This window comes from Micromys minutus (genome assembly GCF_963924665.1).
Source record: "Micromys minutus genome assembly, chromosome: 13".
Taxonomy (NCBI): Eukaryota; Metazoa; Chordata; class Mammalia; order Rodentia; family Muridae; genus Micromys; species Micromys minutus.
In genome coordinates this window covers 29,671,385-29,695,140 of record NC_137982.1, presented here as the reverse complement: position 1 = coordinate 29,695,140, position 23,756 = coordinate 29,671,385, and the positions used below count along the sequence as shown (strand labels likewise).

Here is a 23,756-nt window from a genome sequence, read left to right as displayed (position 1 = left end):
AAGACAGGATGAAAGGATACTCAAATGTATATTAAAACGTTGGGCCTTATTTACTGTCCACCTAATTCTAGACTTCCAAAAAGTAACGGAGGCATACTCAAATGAGAATTGGTACCTTTACATTTCCTCTTGGTTTGTCTGTTTATTAGCTCCGCAAAAGGGATGGAAGGAGGGATACTCAAGTTGATATTGATACCTTGGGTCTCTCTCTGTCTCTCTGTTCCTTGGCCTCAATGAGGGAGCAGCCTCGCCAAAGGAATGAAACTAGGAGACATATGGACTAAAACATGAAATTATAGGCCAAAATTATTACTATAAATTTTTTGGTGTTTCAACTCAAGGAAAGAGCCATCACACTACACCTAAGATCTGTCACTTAATGTACTAAAAAGGCATCAAAAGTTCAAGGTCAAATTTAATCCTCAGGTGCAACAAATTTCCCCAAACCTCATGACACCTGAATTTTTCTTCCTCAGTATAACATATGATTTTTACAATCTTAGGTCATAATACACTAACATATGAGTAAACTGTATTTTATAAGTTTGTAACAATTGGTATGGAATGTGTAGAAAAGTAAGTGGAAGAAAACAAAGTTTGGGGATTTTTTTGTTGGTGGTTTGGAGTTTTGGGTTTTGGTTGTTTGCTGCTGCTGTTGTTGTTTTTGGTTTGGATTTTTTAAATTGAGGCAGGTAAATACACAAGAAATCAAAACCAGGGGACTGATAACAAATGTTAAAGTATTGGGTGGAGCTGATAATGCTAATCCAAATAAACACAGGTACCTATGCAAAAAGACTACATCAGTTTCCTTAACCATTCTCAAAGTAGTATTTCCAAATTCAGAAAGATGGAAGCCATTTCTAGGGAAGTGCTGAATCAGGAGCATGAGTCAGAGAGTAAACTCTCAATGCCTAAAATGTACAAAAATAAACTTTGTGAGAACATCCACAAACAGACAGGTATTTTGGGCCTGAGAAGTCTACATTGCTTTCATTCTCAAAGCATGAGGTATTTGCAATCCCCATGCTTATTCCTGTACATATTGGAAAGACAGCTGACTTTACAAAAAGTTATATTGTCTGCACTTAATGCTAATAAGTAACAGAAGATACCTGGTACTACATGACTATTGATCGCCCTGAAAGCAAAGCAGTTTCAAACTTAGATTTACAAAAAAAATAAATAAATAAAAGGAAAGAAAGAAAACTAGATAACGTATAATAAAATGAAGAGATTAAATTATATTAAAATTATCTTAGAGATATATGGAAAATTGACTGACAGTAATTCAAGAGAGACTGAGAACTTCTTTCCTTAAAATGCTATAAGATCTAATCATCTCTCCGTAATGGTCTAGACAGAGTTCCGCTTTGAGTTTGGCAGAAGCCATTGATCAAGCAACTCATAGGTTCATGAGAAAATTATTAGTACAAGACACAAAACAAATACAGCCTATGGCTAAGCCAAAAAAATTAGAATCAAGGCTTAAACTTACATTGAGCAACACAGAATTAATATCCATCCACCCTGTTCCTCCACATCTTCTGTAATGATGCCATAGCCATGTTTTGGTATGACTTTGCTACTGACATGAATAAATATTAAGATGTCACAGATTTAAAAATAACTCCACTAGTTAGTTTGCTTTTTGTTGGTTTGGGGCAGTAGGAATGATAACAATAGCACTGGTATCCACTTGAATTTGCAAAATGATGCCCCCATAATGAGATGAGTAGGTCCCCAATCTTTTTTTCAGACACAGCCCAGGCATGAAAATAACAAAGTAAAAACTAATCAGAGTGAGACAGTGTTAAAGTGTGCTAGAATCCTAATTTGTCAAACTACATTCTCTCGATCTAAATTTAAAATCGAATCTGTTTGCTATCATTGTCTATTAAAAGCCTCTTAATCTTTAATCTGTTATATCTCCAAATTTGTCCCCAGAAAAGAAAGGTGCAAAATGGTTTGGCATTGATTAATTGCCAATGTTTGTCATTTTTTGAAAAAAGAAAGCCATCTTTCTGGACATTGTCTTAAGCATAATGCTGTTCCCTCATGTGCATCAGTAAACAATTGCACATGGTGTTCTCCATCTAATGAGTGTTCAGCAAGTTTCCCTCTGTGAGTGGCATCAGCACCCTTGTTTGGCATTTATGCCTTATCTTTGCACAATGTTCCACAATGGATGTCACATCTTGTGAGCAGCAACACATTTTAATTCATACCCTTGATTTTCGATGTTTTCTTCCCACACTAATTTGCATTTGGCTATATTGATCAGCATAATCTGAATCAACACAATCTCTGAGATAAAACAAGGTTAAAGAACTGCCTGTGCTCTCCTTCACTCTTAACAGGCGCCAATGTGGGAAGGGACTTAGAATACATTGCAGTTGAGGGCCAGTGAGATGGCTCAATGGGTAAAGCAATTTTCAGGCAATCCGGAAGATCTGAGGTCAAACACTAGAACCTAAAAAAGGGTGAAAAAAGAGAATCTACTGGACTCTCTTCTAACCTTCATGTACCTGCCACAATGTCTTCCTTCCTACAACCTACACATGGCCTCTGGGTATACACAAATAATAATACATTAAAAAAATAGTAGTACATTTGATTTCTTTTTATTTTAAAAGATTTATTACACTCGGAGCACCAACCTGCCTCAGTGGACAAATGTATTTCTTGTCAAATCTGACCTGAGTTCAATCTTTGGAATTCACACAGAAAAAGAAGGGAACAGACTCCTGAAAGCTGTGTCTCTGTTTCTTTCTCTGTCTCTCTGTCTCTCTGTCTGTCTCTGTCTCTCTATCTCTCTGTCTCTCTCTCCCCCTCTGTCCCTCCCGCCCCCCTCCTTTTCTCTGTCTTTCTGTCTCTGTCTCTTTCTCACAAACATACACACACACACACACACACACACACACACACACGAAGCACAAACAAACAAACACACACATATAAAATAATTGATAGACGTTTTAAAATGTAAAGATATACTGTAGTTTGGTATTTGATTCAATAAATATTTTAATAAAACTACCTTTAGCTAAGCTGGTACATAAGTAAAATATTTACTCCCATGTTCTAGTGTCTTCAACATAAAACCAACCAATGTCTGATTTGACTTAAAGCCTAATCCACAAGATGGAACCCACACCTGACACTGCTTGAGAGACCTGATTGCCCACAGATGTAGAGTAAAACTGGGTACTACTGGTCTAAAACATAAAAGTAGCATAAAATAACTTCTAATGATATTCTGCTATATGTCTTGCTCAACCATCATCAGAAATGTTTCTTCCTGCTATAGATGGATACAGGAATAGTCAGACATTATGTCAGACATTATGCAGAAAGGGATGGGGAGAGAAAGAGACAGAGAGAGAGAGAGAGAGAGAGAGAGAGAGAGAGATTTAGAATGCACAGCTCAAAATAAGATGATTCTATCAAATCCTTCTGAGAGCTCAGGAAACACAATGAAAGAGAAGACAGAAGTACCAACGTAAATATAGAGGATAGAAAAAAGCCCGAGAAACAAGACCCTCTCCAACAGCTGAGCAAAGCTCATATAAACTCACAGAGTCTGAAGCAGCAAACAAAAAGCCTACATGAGTCTGCACCAGGTCCTCGGTTTAAATAGTTAAGCTTCAGGTTAGTGCTTTTATGGGACTCCTTAATGTGTCAACAAGCAGGTCTCTGATTCTTGGGACTTCTCTTGGGACCCTTTTATTTTTCTGTTGGCTTCTCTGGGCCAGTTCTGATAGGATGGTGTTTGCTGTATCTTATTTTATTATGTTTTGTTGTTATCTCTTCAAAGCCTGTTCTTTTCTAATGAGAGACAGAAACGGAACGAACCCAGATGGAAAATTAGATGAGGAGGAACTGGCAGATGTAGAGGGAGAAAAAACTATAATCAGATTATTTTGTATGAAAAAGAATCTGCGTTTAATAGAAAAGGTGAAATTACCTTTCTGGATAAAATATCTTGATATTTCTATTTAACAACTACCGGCGCTATACAGAAGGGTTTCTAACTACTTTTGCTCATAGTAGCCTTAGGGAAAACTCTAAGGACAGCAGAAACAGCAATACTCTAACTGCATCCCCAGGAATCTCCCCTCACACCAATCTCTAACATATGAATTAGAATTTTGGATTTGGTTGGAAACACAGGTGTGTCACATGATGTTTTTAATGAAAGCTATCTTATGAGAGGACATTTTGCTGAAGCAGACAGGTGAGAGCGCCGAAAGAAAGCCTCGGGGCTTTTGGGAAGAGTGTAAAGGTAACACCACAAGCAATAAAATGGTTCTTGCATTGCAACACCCTGCAATATTTCGCTGGTCTCTCTTCTTCACTGATCTTCACTGGTTTTCCCTTCAAAGAAAAGAATGCACCAAAAAACTCCCTCTTGGTAACCTGGCTGATTCAGTCTGCTTTCACTGACTCATGTCAGTTAGGTAGATGCTTTCAGTTTCTGCTGACTCATCCCATTGCTACCGATTTGCCTTTAGTGCTTACTATGGGAATGTACTGGATATCTTGAGAACAAATAATGGAATTAACACCCCCCTCCCAAAAAAAAAATACCTACATCTAAAGAATTCTACAAACTTCTTTTCCTATTAATCTTCTTTCTCTGGCTAGAAGAGAGATTGCAATGTTCAAAACCCCTAAATTCTATAAGTTTTGAAAAAAATCCAATTTGAAGATGCTAAAGACTGCATTGAACAAACTATAAAGGAACAATTAGAAGCTATGGACACACAAATTGAAACTGTTCCCTCTGAGCGATCCCGTTAATAAATGCAGAGTAAGTGAAATGGTTGGAAAATAGCAAACATGAGTGCTGAACAATCTATCCCATTCCCAGTGAAGCCAACCTCATCAGAATTGAAGCTGGCATTTAGGAAGGTCGAGCAAACAATCTGGGCTGCTGCCGAGTGTGAACAGCCATCTCTGTTTGCTCAAGACTTTCCTGCTATCATCACCGAAGTTCCTCTGTCCCACAAAGCCTTTGAGTAGTAGGCTGTTCTAGTTAGTCATCCTCCTTCATGCTTCAATGCATAAGTGTTATTTTTTTCCAAGCCTGAAAATTGCCAGCTATGACCTATCAAAGAAAAACAACAAGGTACAATTTTGTTCAGAAATATCTTGTCCATGTTGCTTTCATTTTAAAGGTGATCGGAGCCTCTGAGTTTCACATTTCCTGAGTAAACATAAGGGATAAAAGTTTTAAAAATCTACATAAAATCACAACTAAAAAAATAACAATAAATATTTAGTGGATAAATAATCATAGAAGTTACTACTTAAATGAAGGTGCTGTTTAGGAAACTTACATCCATAGAGATTATAAGCCACTGACACGGGACCGTCATAATTGTGAGTTATAGATAATACGTTGATGCACTGAAAAGTCAGTAATTTGGAAAGTGCACAATTAGGAAAGATGAATAAAATTTCCAGTAACCATGTCAGCATAGCCTTGCTTTAGGTACCACAAAGCAGTCTGCAGGTGGCAGTTCCCCAGTAGATCATAAAGATCCAATGACTGATTACAGATAATGAGGCAAAATACTGTCAAACCATCCAGAGAAGAAAATGATGGCAAATCTCAGTAACCAAAAGGGTGAGATGTTAGTCTTTGAAATTTTTTTTAAAAAACATTTTCTGTGATTTTTTTTTCATGGGTAAGGAGGAGAGTCAATAGCATATTACTGCTGTTTTATTTAGTATCCTACAGATACACCCTCCGTTCCCATTTCTGGGCTTCTTCTCAGTAACTAGTAGAGGTTCACTAGGAGGGATCCTAGGGCCCTTTTTCCTACCAGCCCTGTTTAATCACAAATAAGAGCTTTCAAACCTGAGGCCTTTTTCATTACTTCCAACAACAAAAGAGTAGCCTCGGCCACAAAATTTCAAACAGAACTCAATTACCTCTGCTCTTGCCTGTTGTAGGAGCCTAATGACTGGTCTGTAATCAGTCTCAGATGCACTGAATCAATCTTCCACTTGCTGCTCAAGGGATATTTCTACCATGAAGTATTATCATGGCATACTCCTACGTACACTTTTCACAGTTTTGTTGTCTGTACTAGACACTTGGGAAATTACCCAGGGATCAGTCTAGGCTTCTCTCAGTTACTCTATACTTACTTCTCTTAGTTTTCCTACTCATCTGTGGTGCCCTTGGCGAAATGAACCCTCAGCAAGTCACACTTGCTGTCCTTCTGGATAGAAGGCCATGACATCAGTGCCATTCTGATAGCTTTCTCACTTATCTGTTATAAAGTACTTAAAATTAAATAAAATACAGTTACTTGCATTTACATGAAGAAAGTGTTTACATCCGAGAATAACCCTAACCCTAACCCTAACCTGACTAATTATTCAAGCAGTTTGTTCATTTTTAAAAATCCATATTAACTGATAATTTTTAAAATGAAGAAACAGGCAGTAGGCAAGCAGAAGAATAAGTTCTACCTCATCACTAATCAAAAGTTTGGAAGTAATCACAAGCGTCTTTAAATGTCTTTTTTGTTGTTTGTGTTTTTGTTTTTGTTGTTGCTGTTGTTGTTTTTGGAGGTTTTTTAATTTTGGTTTTTGGTAAATATATGAAGAAATAATCAACTTAATTTACAGAGGCTTACTAACACTGGCATCCCAGATGGGACTCCTGAGATACATAATAAGAAGGGCATGCACCAGGGCAGGTAGCTCAGTGGTAAAGAACACTTGTCATTCTTGCAAAGAACCCAGGTTTAATTCCATCTCCCACATGACAGCTCACAACTATTACTACCTCCAGTTCCAAAGGATCCAATGCCTTCCTCTGATTTCTGCAGGCCCCAGACATGCTGATATGCTGACAAAACACTTGTACAATAAAATAATTTTTTTTAAAAATCTATAAAAGAAAAAATATAAGAGCAGACTAGGATAGGATGTGGTAACATGATACAGTACTTGTCTTACCCCAGCAAGAGCTTGAATTGAAGCCCAAGACTACAGAACAGATTTAATTAAAATAAACTAAAGGCAAGCAGCATTATATACTTGTTACCCAGTGTCTGAGTTTGCTTTTCTTTCTCGAGAAAAAACACTGCCCAAAACCAACATGAGGAAGAAAGCACTTTTTGGATTGCCAGTTCATCATGGGGGATCCAAGGAAGGAACCTGGAGGCAGGAATTGAAGCTGAGGCCATGGATGAATTCTACTTATTCTCTTGCTATACAGAGTTTACTCAGCCTGCTCTCTTACAAGACCCAGAACTACATGTTCAGGAGCTGTAATACTCACAAGGGATTGAGTCACTGTACATCAGTCATTAATAAAAAAAGAAATAAATAAGTTTGTAGTCAGGTCCACCAGCCAGTCTGAGGGAGGTAGTTCTTCAGTTATGTTTCCCTCGCCCAAGATGACCTTAGCATGTGTCAGGCAAACAAAAACTGACTGGTTTACTCCACAATTCCATCTCTAGTCATTTTTCTAAAATTGATAGTTGAAGATCAAAGAAAGTTAAGCTAGCAATGGTGTCTGCTTTGTTAACAGGAGAATATTTTAAGATTCTAGATTAGAGGCTAAATTTTAAAAGATCAAGATAGACATATCTTCCTATATAATAAAGACATTCAAATTAAGGATGCAATATTATGACTTGACATGAAGGAATCAACCACAGATAATCTGATAGAGTAAGTTATGATATGGCACACTGAGCCCAGTACCATATCTGAACACAGACACTTGAACAGTTAATCAACGTGCTAACAGCACAACAAACGAAATCAAGAGATAGTTTCAAAATTGCATTTGCTTTCGTCTTTATTTCTCCTAAAATGAGCATTTTAAGTAATAACTCTTGCATGACCAAGAGGTTTAGTGACCTCCTAAAGGAGAGTATGGGCTACATTGCTCAGAAGTGACTCAGTGCCTACAGCTGCTCTTGCAGCATAGGGAAAAACAAAAATACCATCCTAGGCAATTAAACTTAGAATGATTGCAGACATATGTAGCAAAGGTATGAGCACATAAGCTTTACAGGAAGAGGGGCAGTCTAGTTTTCTCCTAATAATAATAGTTAATAATAATAATAATAATAATAATAATAATAATAATAATAATAATAATAAATGCATTATGATAGAGTTGTGTTTAGGATTTTTAAGCACAGGCCTATGGAGAAAGGGGTGTCTTAAGCTAATGTGCCGAGCTGTGATAGACAATCTTCTAGTTAGTAGAGAGCTCCTACATAAACTAAATCCCCATCTGGGCAACTGTGGTTTAGAGGAACTACATGATGCATGTGAAATAGGAAGGTAGAGGCAAACAACACAGACATTACTAAAAATAGAAGCATCTGTCTGGTAACACTCGCACCTGCTGGCACTGCTACCTGGAGTCACCTATCTGAGGTTTCTCTTTTACTTCAAGTTCAGCTGTCCACTTGTCATTGTGGCCTTTGTCTTCTCTGCATCCCCAGTTCCCCTGCCCTTCATTCCTGGTTTTTAAATACACTTTCCACTTGCTCACCAGGCACAGTCTCTTCTGTTTCTTGTGTTCCTCCCATAAGAATATGGGTGGCCAGAAGAGCAGGATTTTTTTTCCATATATATATGTTTTCTAGGTTCTGGAATAATACGTTCTCAAGATATATTTGTGCAAAGAATAAATTAGCTGGATTTGAAAAGGAAGGAGGTGGCCTGTAGTAAAATATCTGTTAGTAAAACAGATAAATGTTTCAAAAATAAAATGTATTATAATTTGAAAACAGGATGATGCCATTGTACTTGGAAAATGGAGTTCTGAATTCAAATGGCCGGCAGCAGAGTTTCTCGCTGGAGACAGAAAGTAGAATTGAAGAGCTGTGAGAGATTTGTTAACTGCAACAACAACAACAAAAAAAGTACATGTGTGTAAACTGGACAGGAAAACAAGCCAAGTCAGAAAGCTTGGGAGAATCAGGAGGGCCAGTGGTGCAGAGAAAGAGCGCAGTGGTGAGGGATTTAAGGAATGACTAGAACATACCAAAATGAACAAAGGCAAAAGAGGGAGAGGAGAAGGAGAAACTATGCTGCTGAATTACAGAAAAACAAAAATCTTCAAAGTTTAAATGAAAAATTACAGGCACTTCTGTGAGGGAAGAAAGGGAACATGGTAGGTTAGTACCGAATATGATACCATTGGTGGTAGGCAATAATCCTTAAGAAACCCAACTAAGCCAGCGGCGTTCTCTCACACAGGGTATAGTGGTACTCAGGAGCCTGAGGCAAAACTGTCCTCTGTTCAGAGTTGGCCTGGTTAGAGAGCATCAAGTTGTCCCAAAAGAGAATGTTAAAAAAGAAGCAGCCTTGGAGGGGTAGGAGTGCAGGAATGAAAAGGCATAAACTATGAGGGGAGGGTGACAGTAAGGAATTGTACAAAAACTGGAGTCTCGGGTGGTTTTAAATAGAATAGGTGGAGAGATGACATGCCAGGAAAGGGATAGGACATCTGGGACTGGGGGCATGGAGAGAGAAAAGGTCTAAAATAGATCCCATGGGGACTGAGCCTGAGAGTACAGAAAAGACAATTAAAAAGACTGCCAAATAGCAGCAGAAACCAGATTGAAGCCTGAAAGCATCCAGTTCTAATGAGCCAAATCTGCAGTGCTTTGTTTGCGGCCAGCAGTGCTCGCTCTCCTGGGAGAAGCAGTGAAGAGAACAAGAGTTAGAGGTATATTCAACCTCAGGGACGTGCTGTGTGAGCAAGAATACAAACCACCATTGCTGAAGACCGGAAAGATGGGGTATGCAAGGGAGCCTGGCTTACTTGTTAAGGAGGGTACCATTCTGAGTCTGCTCACTGGGTATTTCCAAGGAAAGGAGAGAACGTTGATTTTGAATTCTAAGCTGATCCCTAACTCTTTGTAGAAATTAGGAAGCCTCTGGTTTCTCACTTCCTTGGTTTCTCCATTCCTGCTGAGACCACAGGAGCAAAAAGAAGCAAAGCAGCGTGAAACTTAAATATTCTTCGTGAAGGACTTCCTTGAACTGAAGAGTTGTAGGGTGCAAGGCTGCAGAGGACCTAGGTGACAGGGGTTGACGGGGAAAAGGTAGCTGTGTAGAACTGTATACATTTCCTAGACCGTTAGTTATTAACTTCTAGATAAATTACATGTCAGAGGAGAGGAATGGGTTTTTGAGTTTTCTACATGATCAGTCCTCTTTCTAAACAACCCCTGATGCATGCAGTCAGTGAAGTGACAATTGTCGCAGGCTGGCCCTTTCTCTTTAACTTCTCACCTTACACTCCACATTATCTCTGCTCCAAACACAGGCTTTCTCTTCTTTACTAAGACAAATCACATGGATTGTGCATTCCATTTCCACCAGCTCTCTCACAGGGCTTGTTATATTTGGTCCTGAGATCAAAGAGCTGAGATTGGCTTAAGTGTCACCTTTAGAACATGTTAGAACATTTAGAAGACTAAAGTAGTCTTCAGTCATGACATTGACTACTAGCTGATTTTTTTTTCAGGCAGGCAGGGGTTGGTTTTGGTTTGCTTTTACTTAATTCTTGAGAAACTATAACAATTGTTTATTTACAGTGTAAACCCCAGGGGAAAGAATGGTCCTGCTAAGTGACCATTGCATGTCTTGTCCCTTCAGATGTTGCATGTACACACATATATCCAGTAGACGCTTACTTCATAAATGAATGAATGACACAATCTTGCTGAAAAGTTACATCAAACACAAGTTCATGGCCACAGCTCTGTACCCAAACTCTGAGAAGAAAATCCTGGTTTTGCCTCTTACACTCACACAAACCAATCTAAGTTATCCCCATACATAAATACTTTGAAAAAATTATGGTGGATGAAGGCATAGGGCCAAAAACAATTTGAGATGAATCTGAGTACATTTCAATGAAATTTTAAATAATTAACAAAAAAAAGTGTGTTATCAACCTGGGACATAGGGGCTAGAAATAAGTTTTATTGAATTTAAGCACTCTCATTCTATTAGTTGTGAAAGGTATATAAACAAAATATCGGTTGAATTTTTTATACAGTATGTATATAACACAGTAGTTTGGCTTTGCATCATGCTTAATTAAGAGATTTGTTTTTAAGAAAGAGGAATTTTTGGTTTTCCCCACTAAAAGCAATCTCTAAGTAATTCTTTCTCCATCCAAGTTTCACATTACCTGTAGAAAGTGTTGCCTGCCAGTTGGCTTTCTACAAAACAGACAGAATAAAAATGCAAGAGTGAGGAATGTCATCAAAATGAAATCAATAATATGAATGAATAATTGATGGTAGAGAATCTGTCTGACCTTTAACAGCACCATTTACTAATCAGGATTCTCTGAAATACAGCGAATATTACAAAGTGAATTGATTCAGCATTTTCCTTAATATACAGATGTAGGAATAATAATGAAAGACCAGATTTTTGCACATACACACATGCACATGCAGACACACACACTTAAAGAAGAACTAATGAATAAGTAAACACCAGGAACAACAGCACTCACCTATAGACTACCTGATCTAGATTCTTCAACCATATCAAGTTCAACAAACAAAAATATAAAAAGACAGAGAGCTGTCTCAGGAGTTAAAGACTTTTATTGATCTTCAAGGACTGTAACTCCATCCCCATGCCAAATTAAGTGACTCACTGTAACTCCAGCTCTGGAAGGTATAATAGCGTCTTCTGGCCTCTATGACCACACAAATATACATACACAAATCTACAGATAATTAAAAATAAGGTAAATCTCAAGAACACACACGTACTAAAATTAAGGAACATTTTCATGTTAAAAGTTATTTTATAGGGAAATGTCTTTATGCTTAAAAATTACAGGGGTTATGGTGGGAAATCAGATAAAATTGAATGACTGCACATTTACCTAAATAATGGATCCAATGGATTTTAAGGTTGTGAAGAAGAAAGGTGAGGAGAGGAGAAGAAGGAAAAGAAAAAGAAAAAGAGAGAAAAAAGAGAGCAAAAGAAAATTTTATGCATCTCAATGACTATGGTAATCAATTATATTATATGCAGGTATGTTGAAGAAATACATATAAGTAAATAAGTAAACGTGAATATCTGTCTTGAAGTTCTAATATATTTTGTTATGATAAAATATATAAAATTGACATCTAAACTAAATTTAAATTTGTTCTGTATTTAGTAACATTTTATAAAACTGTTGACACTATTTGAATCTAATGTAAAAAACACACTTTAGAGTATAAACCATAAAACAACACAAGTCAAACCTCAGAACTTTTTGATTTAATAAATCTTTTATCACTTCTTTTCAAAAGTCTGAATTTTTAAAGCTAAACCTTAGTAACAAAGGTAATGTTAGGCATGAGGTGGTCACTACATTGCTCTGATTTTAAAGCAAAAGAAGCCTCTGAGGGACAATAGGTCCCTTGCCTAATTACAGTCACTATGTCATAGGTATCAATGGCAGCAAGCAAGTGCTACTATGAAATCAAAGACCTTATAACATAACACAAATCTTGAATTAATATTTTTGACACTGTTAATTTCAGTATTGTCATAGTTCAACAGCTAGCACTTCAATGTTAAGATTATATTGGCCACAAAAAAACAAAAAAACAAAAACAAAAAGGACAAAAAAAGCTAAAATATTTCTTACTTCTTTATTTCCTAAAGAAAATAAAAAACCTAAAATGCATGCCTATGTATTTGCTTATGTAAACAATTATGTATACAGTCGGGAATCATTAGTCTCCGGCATTCACCAGGATTCAAACTTAACTGTCAATGTTTATGACTCAAATAACAGACTTACATTGATTGGTTCTTTTCTTTGCCTGCCTAACTCCCCTCAGAATGCAGCAAATTATTTTTGGCTATTTCATTGGCAAGGGATACTAAAGTACTAATCAAACTGAAGCAGGAAAAACAGAAGGAAAAAGAAGAGTCCTGTTTTTTAAAGGAAGTCATGGTCATTATTTAGCTACAAAAACAGCTGTTCTGCTCTGAAACAATAACATTGCTTCTGTGTGCAAACACAAGCACACAGGACTCTTCCCCCTGAGGTTCCACAGAGTAGATGCCTGGTCAATAATTTCCCCATTTCACTACCGCAAGTCAATATCAGGCATATTGAATTCAGGTTGATAACAATTTTCCCCTAATGATGTCATAACCTTAAAATTTGAAAGACAAATGATTATAGGAAATCTTAGTGTATTATTAAAACAGAAAAAGTATACTCACTTTAAGGTATTCTCTCAGTCTCATTCTAAGACATCTCAGTTTAGTTTAGTCATTATTCCCGGATTAGTATCAGGTACTTGACCACCAAAACAGCAATCTTCATTTGCTAAGTACTATTTATTTTGTGCAATAAGGATGTGAAGTAACAAGTTTTTACTTTCAGGCTTTTAAACTGAGACCTTAGGCCAGTTAATGCAGATACTGAAACATTGTACAAATTTCTAATTGAAAAATTTGATGGCACATCTATATTTTTACTCACCTGTGGTTTCCACGATGCCTTCCAGGATGACGACAACCTCGAACTGTTCCGTTTGCATGCTTCGCTGGGATAAGTCATAAAAGGGGCTTTTGGCATCAATCACGTGGCAAATTGTGAGAGGGGACACAAGAAAAAGTTGATCTGCCCCTGTACTAAAACCTACATCCAGTTCAAGTTGGTCAAGGGGAAGAAACTCACCCTCAGGTGTCTGCCGAGACTAGACAAGCACACAGAAAAAAAGAAGAAATCACCACTTGTACTGAAAACTTCAAGAAAGTTCAACAGTCATAAACATCATAGCCAATATTCTTCACTATCAATCATTAGCAATGCAATAGAAACAGATCATTATGCAGCTAGCTATATTCTACCAAATGGGCTGAAATCCCATGTAGCTCATGCAGAACATACATGCATTATTTATAATAAACAATTTGCTATAATTACCAGTCCCTAACTCCTGAGCTTTGGAGACTTGCCTGCTCTAACAATGGCTGTGACCACAACTATGTATGGAACTTACTGTGTATCTGCCCATTAATTGAGAAAAATCTCTGCATAATAACCAATTGAATGCCAGAGTTAGTTGTCTTTCCTCAGAAGGCAAAGAAACATTGAGGTTCAATTGGTGGTTATATGAACAGTGCTGACCACACTTTAAGATGTGACTTGTTGATTTCTTGAAAAGAAAATTGAATAATTGATTTTTTCAAGAATTTTTTAAAGTCACAATTGTCTACAAAACAGAAAGACTTGCTCATACTAAATTATGATATGGGTATATGATAATATATGTGGTAAAGGTATAGGTTAAGAGTTTCTGGATTTCATGCCCCTAATAATTATAAATTGTATATAATTCCCTACTCCTTTACTTATGAAAATTTAAGTATAGCCAAAGATGTGCTTTTTAAACAAAACAGAATTCTAAGAAAGCTGTCTTAACAAATCGTTTCTTAAAACTCTCATATACTAGTGTCACGTATTTTCAATATAAACACTCAAAAGCTTTAACAAACCAGTTACATTATAGGACTGTGGATAAAAAGCAAATGTAAGCAAACCATAAAAGTAGACTTACTCATTTATTGATCCCTTTGTTTTCATTGTGTTCAGCATATTTATTACATACAATAGTTGTATAAGCAAATTTTTTGGATATAACATTCACAAAAGAAGCAAATAGAGTCTGGATAATTAGATTCATATAAAAAAGCCATTAGTGGGGAGGGTTTGGTTCCAGTGATCTAGTAGAACATGGAAATACTGATATATTTTAAGACCCATCATGAGAAAATTTAATAAAAAATTAGAGCTTGAGTCTGCCACCCAAAATATATTCATTTCAAGACAGAAATCTTATGTTCATTTGCAGCAAATGTATTGGATTTGATAAGTAAGGTAAATCATGGTAACTAGGGCTGAAAATTCTGAAGAATTGTTAAATAATCTGCTTTTCCTAGAAAAAGAGCAATTGTTTCCTGTGAGTAGTGGTATATCATGGTTCTCATCACCACACATGTCTTTAAAAGCTGAACCGATTTTTTGAGAAGCTCCTTTACAATTGGTGATGTTGTAAATTTTACTTGTGTAAGACAATATCCATGGAGCACACTGAGACAACTTTTCTTCTCTAGGTAAAATGAAATAGTAGATGGAAAGAAGGACTGAGGAGAGAGGGTCCTGGAGAAAAGATTGGGGGGAAATTGATTCCAATCACAATTTTCATTTTTAATCTTTGTGGAAACTGAGTATCCAAGATGGCAAACCTCAGCTTTAGCAACCAACACTGGGAAACATTTGGTATTTCCAAAACAGCAAGGAAAATGCCTGCTTGTAGCTTTTCCAGAAACCTATATTCTCAATATACTCTCAGATTAGTATATTAAAAGTGAGACTAGCTGCCTCATAATGCTGCCAGCTGCATATTGACAATTGATTCATGTATAGAACTGATAACTGAGAGATAAAAGCAGGGACAAAGACAGGGCCCACTTATTATTCCATTACCTAGGAAGCAACAGGTGCTACACAAGCACAAGGTGATTGTCTGGAAGCTCTACTAATGACTACCATTTGTGTCCATTGAGTAGCTGTTCTAACTTCTGCTTTTCTCTAGTCCTGAATGAACAATGTCTTTAAACTCTCATTTTGAGTACTAGTTCTCAAAAAAAAGACAATTTTTGGTTATCATATGTGTATAGTGAAACAGAAATTCACCTTATATTTTGTATGTGTTTGTTATCCGTTTCTGTGACTTTAGAGTTATGCTTAAAGTATTTCCTAACCTTTCAAAAACTGAAGAAAGAAATTGGTCTAAACACAGTTGGACTACCAGGAGATTGTCAGGCTTGAATTGTTTAGTAAAGAGGTTTATTAAGATATAGGTGATTTTACTTTAAATATGAATAGATACATTCCATTCAGCATGTCTCTGTTTTTTAAATGCTTGCTCATTCCATTTATATTAATGCTCTCTAATTCACCGTGCACTAATCAATGCCTTTCAACTCTGTGCCCTATCCAGCTCTCCCTACTGTGTGACACTATGCAGGAAGTGCTAATAACTTTATTTACTTGAAAGCTGCTCCTCACATTTCTTGTAAGATCAGCGATATCCCACACCTACGTATTAAAGATTGTTTTGCAGTTGTCACTGTGTGATCCATCGTTTAATTTCCTGTGGTACTGCACACACACTAATTTATCATACACACCTTCATCCTTTCTGCCAGGATGTCAGATATGTCAACTATAAATGCATTCACTTTCACAGGTTTGTTTGTCTCCTGGACTTGGTAATAGACTAAGAAGTCTATAAATATCTAGCACTAGATAGAAGGCTTTGGTAGAGGTCAAAAGTGAAAGACGCGGTGTCAGAGGAGAGGGTGCTAGAAGACTAAAGCTCTCTAAACTGCTGACTGGAGTTAAGTTCCACTATCACTGCTAAGCCAAACACCTTTGAGCCTGAAGAAAGCTGCTGGGGAGTAACTACTGCATTTATTCTCTATACAGACCATTTCTGGACTGGTTCTCTAAAATTATAACCTAGGAGCTCCTAATTCTGATACGAGTCCCAACATCTGCCAGAGCAAAATTAACGAAGCAATAATAAAAATATGTTACTTAAGAGTGGTAAGAGAAGTTGGAGGGTTTTGTTTAAAACTGTGCATATAGTAACTAAAGATAACGAGGACAAGATAATTAAGTCACTAGCCTTCTAAAGGCATGCTGTACTCTACATTGTGACCACATGGTAATGCAACGCTCCTTATACCCCACCAACTTTCTGTCTTGTGTAGCTAAGAATTACTATGTTTAGTGTTGATAACAGGCAGAATCTTTTTCAATAGAATAAATTTAATCTTTCTTAATTAAGTCAGGGTAAGTGTTCTGGATCAATAAGCAGGTTGCATTTATTGGAGTGTTTGTGACTAGTGGACATAGATCCTGCAACTCAATTTTCCTATTCCAACAGGAGCTTCGGGTATGACTATTATCCTGATTCAAATGTGAAACAGTGGTCTGCTTAGACAGTAATTCACACGTCCTTCAAAAACAAAACTGTTGCTCAAAATTTAGATCGAAGAAGTAAATGTGTAATTAAAGGATCTGATTATAAAGATTCATAAAGAAAACTATAGCATTGATGAGAAAATAAATAAATGTAGGAGAAAAGAAAATGTATAATTCTTAACAATTTTAAAGTAGTTGATAATATGGCTTAGAAACAACTGTAAAATTTGGTTTTATGGAATTACAAAAACAGCTGCATCATTCAAAAGCCAAGCTAGTTGTTTTATGTACTAAAGAAAAGAATTGGCAGAAAGATTGAGAACTACTAAGGCTTATCAATTATTTATATGTTCTGTTTCACATTACAATTTAAACACAGATTTTTGAAACAATTTCTAAAATTTCAATTGTAGTAATAACTACTCAGTTATTGCTCAAATTAAAACATATATATGAAAATATTCATTACACAGAGATCACATTTAATTAAAAGAAATCTCTGAATATATTGTAAGGCTTCTTTTCTTTCTAAATTTAAAGTGATATGTTTGACTTTCAAAGAATCAATTATTGTCCAATGACTTTGAGTCCTCTCGGGTTCTAAAATAGTGTATAAGATAAGCAAATAATAAAAATATACTGATAGAAAAAGAATCAAATATTCAGAGGGAAGCAACTCATTCAGGAACTGTAGACAAATAGTTTGCTTTCAGTGTAAGAAACAAAGATAATTGAAGGTATCTACACATACACATTTATCATTGCCCTAGCACACAGAAGCATACATGCATTCATCATTTGTCCTGGGCCTTATGTGGCCAAGTGTCCATAGTCTTCTTTCAAAGCATCCACTTTCCTCATCCTTCCTAGACACTTGCTAACCTTCCATCTCTGGCCTGTAACAGCTTTGCTCCAGTTTGAAACTGGTAGAGGACTCTGAGTAAAATGCCTACTCATCATTGCCTGACTCTGCTATAGTGTATTTATTCCTTCCACTTCCAACAATTCTCAGCTGACAAAGTCCTGTACAGTCAGTGAAAAGAAGAGAAAGAAAGGTGGAGAGAGCAAAATAGTTTTTCATAAACTAATACTGTTACTCCTGGAACTTTGCTTTGTTTTAAATGTGCTCTATCTTATCTATGAGCTTGTGTATGCCAATATGTGGTCAAGTCACAAAGAAAAAAAAAATACATTGAGCATACTCAAAGTAAGACGCTCAAGTTAAGAATGGGAACTCTCTTTAAGAGATGTGCTAAAACCAGGCAATAAACTGCCTCTATGACTCAAAGCAATTGTGACAAAACCTATGGCATGCTGGTCAGAATTTGATGTAGTTTCAGAAGCATGAAGACCTAGCTTTTCATCTGGACTGTTTGTGATGGGCCTTTTTTTACATTCATTTGGATGGTTAAAGTTTGAAATTCTAACACAGGTAGAATCAAAGTTAAGTCTAAAAAACAGTTTGTAATGCTAAGTTAATTAAACCTACAAGATGTCCATTTTTAGAAAAGGAATGTACCTTATTTTAGATGCAATGTCATTTATCTTGTAATAGATTATGTGAGCCTTTTGTACTATTCAAATGAAAACTGCTTTGTGTCCCCATGGGGGTGCTTTGTTGGTGTTCTAATAACTGTGGGTAGTATCTGTATCCCTGTTTGCACATTCCTTTCCCACTAAACAGCACCCTTCAATCCATGAAAATGCCTTTTCCTGCCTCCGATTATCATCTGTTCCTACCTACTGCTGGTTACTTCTGTGCTTTTACATCCCTTACTTTTGTTCATAATTTATTTATTAGTACAAGGCGCCCTGGACTCTTTAAGACCCACATTAAAACAAATAAAAACAAAAAAACCAAAATAATATTAATAGTAGTGTAGAAAGTATTTTAGAAAAGCACAAGATCTGTACCCATTAAAGAACTGTCATGATTGGGTCAAGGAAAGCAAAGCTAAAGTTAAATTAAATAGCTTGTTGTTATTCCTGATTTTGTTGTTGTCATTGTTGTTTTGTTTGAGGTTATAATGAGCTCATCTAAAGCAACCAATATCAGGCCCAGCTTTTAGCAATGCCAATAGATTCTATCTCAGAATTCTAGGACACTTTGGCTGAAAATGTTGATCTTATTCAAAGGTATGTGTGTGTGTCTGTGTGTGTTGATATTTTAAAAAGTAATTAGGGTCTAATGGAAAGTTTCACCAAGATCTCTTTTGGAGGGGTCAGGCATACAAAATAAGGTTATAGACATAGACAGTGAAAAGCAAATTCTTGTTTAAGTTCAAGCTATGAAATAACGTCTTCCAACATCTAACTTTTCAACTTAGGAGCACTGGTGCCTCATGTTTAGGAGAGTAATGAGTTAAGGACAAACCAAGATTGCTCTGGGGAGAAAACAGTCTTAAGAAATTTCAGTGTTTTCAGTTGGTAACTGGAGGGTAGAGTTTAAGCACAAATTTCCTTCATGTGAGTGATAAGTGAAATTGAAACTAGACAAGAAAGTTAAATCATTTCTACCAGATTGCTAGGCATTCCATAGAAAGATGCTTGAAAAGCTTATTATCCAACATTTGAAAGGTACTACCCTGTTCTCAGTGACTTCCCAATAATTGAAAAGAGTGAGTTGTGTTTCAATAAATCTATCATTGTGGATTTTCAGTAAGTAAAATCTGAGTAGAAAAGGTTAAACTATTAAAAATATATGTGTACTATAATTCTTATTATTCAGTAATATACTGGCAATTGATGGCATGAGACCTCTGTATATTGTGTATTGAAGACTCATAAATATAGCATTTAAAATGTTAAAATGGTTTACAATAGGAAACTGAACAAGTAAACTGATAATTAATAAGCATATATACAATTAGTAACAGGCTTTAAAACTTTTAGCTTTTTATATAGTTTTTCTCCTATATCATAGTTGACTGTTTTAGGTCTCTTCATCTCTTACAGAAAATAGCAGTCACTCATTAGAGCAAACATCCGCTCTACTTTTGCTTAATGTTATTAATTTCTCAGTAGAACATGAGTTCTTTTCAGTACCGTATAAGAAAATGATTTAGAAAACCAATAAGAATTCATTATAAATACTCTGCCTACCAGGAAAACAAATTTTTAAAAAGCTACATTAACTTCACTATAATTTTGGGAATAAACACTTACTATCACATGCTAATAGTTTCGCTTTCCAATAAATCATAAGATCACTCTTATTTTATTATTTGAATGTGATATTTATTTTTATCACCTTGTGTTAATATAGCACCTTGATGCAACATTATAATATTTTATTTCTTAATTCAAAACACTGTTCTGGTAAAGGTGGTCCTTGTCAGTAAATAGTGATTCATTATGGGTATATGCACCACTGCAGAGACCAAGAACTTCTATTCACTGAATACAGCTATGTTAGTGATCTGTAATTTTAATTGTATCTTGAGTTTGTTAAAATAGAAATTGACGATGTTTACAATTAAAATAAGTTGTATGTGGAAACATCGATTTATTACATAACCTTCTAAGTTTGAAAAATTAGAGAATGCCAAAACTTGAATTCTCATGACTATGACAAACTACTCTTAATAAGAGTTTCCAAGTGATATCCACACACAGATTTCCTGGTAGTGTTTGAACATTCAGAGTGCTCTGCCCACCAGGCCTCCATAATGAAGCCCATGAAGAGATCATTCTACACATAGAAGTGAGCACACTCAAGTACCACTGTCATGAGCATGTGTGCAACTCATCCACTTAGCTGGATCTACCAGTCCACTTAATTCAAACAGTCGTGAATAAAACAAATGCTACCTTAAACTATAACAACCGTGTGCAGCTAAATTGTGTGAAAGAACAAAGCAATTAAGATTACATAACCATCACTATCCATATGAAAATGTATATCAGAGCCAGGCTGGAAGTTTTACACTCTGATATCAAACATGCCATTTGCCACTAATGCAGAATAGGAAACACTCATGCAATGAGAAGTGACGGGGCAAGTGAACTGCTTTAATTCAAGCCTTGCACTGGCCAACTTGGTCAAGAATAATTAGCATGAGGTCCTATAAGTGGCACTGAAAGTGACAGAAGAGCAAAGCATTCTTTTAATCCAGGAGAATACTTTTCATTGCATAACGAGTTGGGGCTAGAAAAAATACTATAGTTGAATGGTGCAAATTGAAATTTCAACAGCAAAAATTTTAACCTCAGCTGGGAAATCAGTCACTTTATTACCTCTAGATTCTGAAGCTGGCTATACTTCTTTATATAATCTCAGACTAATCTTTTTCAATATTAAGCTATTATTTTGTGGGTACCATTTTTATTTGTGCACATTTAAAAATCACTCTGGAAAATTCCTGGGAGAGGAGGAGAAAGGGGAGGAGGAGGAGGAGGAGGAGGAGGAGGAGGAGGAGAAAGCAGTAGAAGAGGAGGAAGAAGAAAAGGAAGAGGATGAAGAGGAAGAGAGAGAGGAAGGAGAGGAAGGGGAAGAGGAGGAGGAGGAAGAGGAGGAGGAGGAGGAGGAGGAGGAGGAGGAGGAGGAGGAGGAAGAAGAAGAAGAAGAAGAAGAAGAAGAAGAAGAAGAAGAAGAAGAAGAAGAAGAAGAAGAAGAAGAAGAAGAAGAAGAAGAAGAAGAAGAAAGAAGTGGTGACACCTGTAGACCTGTAGAAAAAACTAAATTTTCATCCCTCCTTCCCAGACTCTAATTGGGAAATAACTAGGAAACTCTTCTTGTTTGAGGTGCTGCCTTCTAAGGGCTACAGAGTCCTTACCTTAATCACTACCCTATGAGCAATTAGTTTTAGCATTTACATCCCTGATGTTAGGAAGCAATCTTTTTTAATGGATGCTCAAAAGCTTCAAGTGAAATCTATAATTGACAAAGTCTTCATAGAAACAGGCAATTAAGAATAAAATTAACAAGCGACTCTACAGGAGAAGCACTCAAGCTTTCACAGACTACATCTCTAGGAAAATATTTAGCAAAATAAATAAATAAATAAATAAAAATAAAATAGATATGGCGCCTTCTACTTTACGAAGAGCTACTTGGATCTGTTATTTTGGTTTAAAATGTGGCCACAGTTAAAATTATTATGTCTTGAAGAGTAATCCACCTGGTAGCATTATTAGAAGATGTCACAGTAAAGACTAAGCCCAAAGTAAAGTTGAGGCAACTTCCACCATGTAATTCTTCATATTAGAAGTGTTAGTAGTGCCTTGTGTTTAGAAGAATATTGCAACAAAAAGTATGAGAAGAGTTGGCAACAAACCAAAAGTGCTCAGGGCACAACACAGTAGTGAGAGGGCAGGAGCCCACAACACTCCCTGTCACCATTATGGTGTGCTATAGCACAGCTGCGGTGAGGAATATAAACAGGAGCACAGGAACAGGGACAAAAACAGGACTAGCGACTATGCCCTCTGCCCAATTTCCAGCTCTTTTTACCTCTCCCCGCACCTGCACCCCACATCGCCCATCCTCTAAAGAAGTTTACCTGTGGTGGAAGGAAACCCCTGGAGGGGAAAACCCTCGGGAGGGAGCAGAGTATCTCCCAGGGGATTGAATCTTTGGGTTTCTGGGTGGCATCTGCTTAGTGAGGAAGGGGAGGGCCTCACTTACTTTGAGCAGCTTGCAGCGGATCTGCGCTGAGACCATGTGGCTGTTGCGCAGGTTGCCCACCCGGAACATGAGAGTGAGTTTTCCATCCCTCATGGAGATAACCGCATGCTCGCTAAACATGAGGGTCTCGGCGCGCTTTTTGGGCTGGGACATCTTGATGAACATGCAGCCAATGAGGAAAGCGTCCACGATGGAGCCAAGGATGGACTGGAAGAGGAAGAGGATGATACCCTCGGGGCACTTGTCGGTAATGTAGCGGTAGCCATAGCCGATGGTGGCTTCGGTCTCGATGAAGAAGAGGAAGGCAGAGGGGAAGTTATAGACATTGGCCACACAGGGAGTGTAGTTGCCGACATGGGCTTTGTTCAGGTCGCCCCGGGTATAAGCGATCACCCACCACATGGACGCCATGAAGAGCCAGGCCACGGTATAGGTGAGGATGAAGATAAAGAGGTTCCAACGCCACTTGAGATCCACCAGGGTAGTGAAGAGGTCCGAGAGGTAGCGACTGGTCTCGCTGCCCAGGTTCCCGTGCTGCACATTGCACCGGCCGTTCTTGTCCACGAACCGCTGCCGTTTCTTCTTGGGTACAAGCTGCTGCTGCGGTCCCTGTCCTGGCCCCTGGGGCTGCAAGCCCGAACCGCTCGAAGAAGTGGTCACTACCTGGTAATCGTCCCCAAATTTCCTTCGGAGTGCAGACATAATACGGAGGGGCGAGCCAGATTCAAACACGAAGCGGAGGCGCAGGAGCCAAGCGCTGCAAACCAGCACCAATAAGGAGGTGGGGGCAGGGGACGAAAGCAGGAGGGGAGGGGACGAAAGCAGGCGCCTGGGTTGGGGGGGTGGGGAGCACCCTGCAGGTAGCAGCAGTCTCTGCCCGGTAGGGTGCCTCTCCTCCCCTGGGACAGAGGCTTTTTTTCAGAAGCAGTGTTCTCCCGCACTCAAGGCAAGAAGGATGCAAGGGAGAAGTGTTCTCCCGCACTCAAGGCAAGAAGGATGCAAGGGAGAAGAACCCAAGTGCAATTCTGCCTCTTGAGTTCTTTGAGGCTTCTCTTTTCCCCACCACCGCCGGCATCCCGGGCCACCCCGTACCTTTCT

General features: G+C 37.5%; 1 protein-coding gene across 1 annotated transcript in view; it reads right to left on the bottom strand.

The window, feature by feature from the left end:
• Positions 1 to 23,360, bottom strand: part of KCNJ3 (potassium inwardly rectifying channel subfamily J member 3) — a gene marked incomplete at both ends in the record, with an annotated part of 168,742 nt that extends 145,382 nt beyond the window's left edge. The window contains 2 exons of the mRNA XM_080927295.1: positions 13,517 to 13,733; positions 22,659 to 23,360. Of these exons, the coding sequence (XP_080783421.1) occupies positions 13,517 to 13,733; positions 22,659 to 23,360 (919 nt within the window). The remainder of the gene's footprint in view (positions 1 to 13,516; positions 13,734 to 22,658) is intronic.
• Between the last annotated feature and the right edge of the window lie 396 nt (positions 23,361 to 23,756).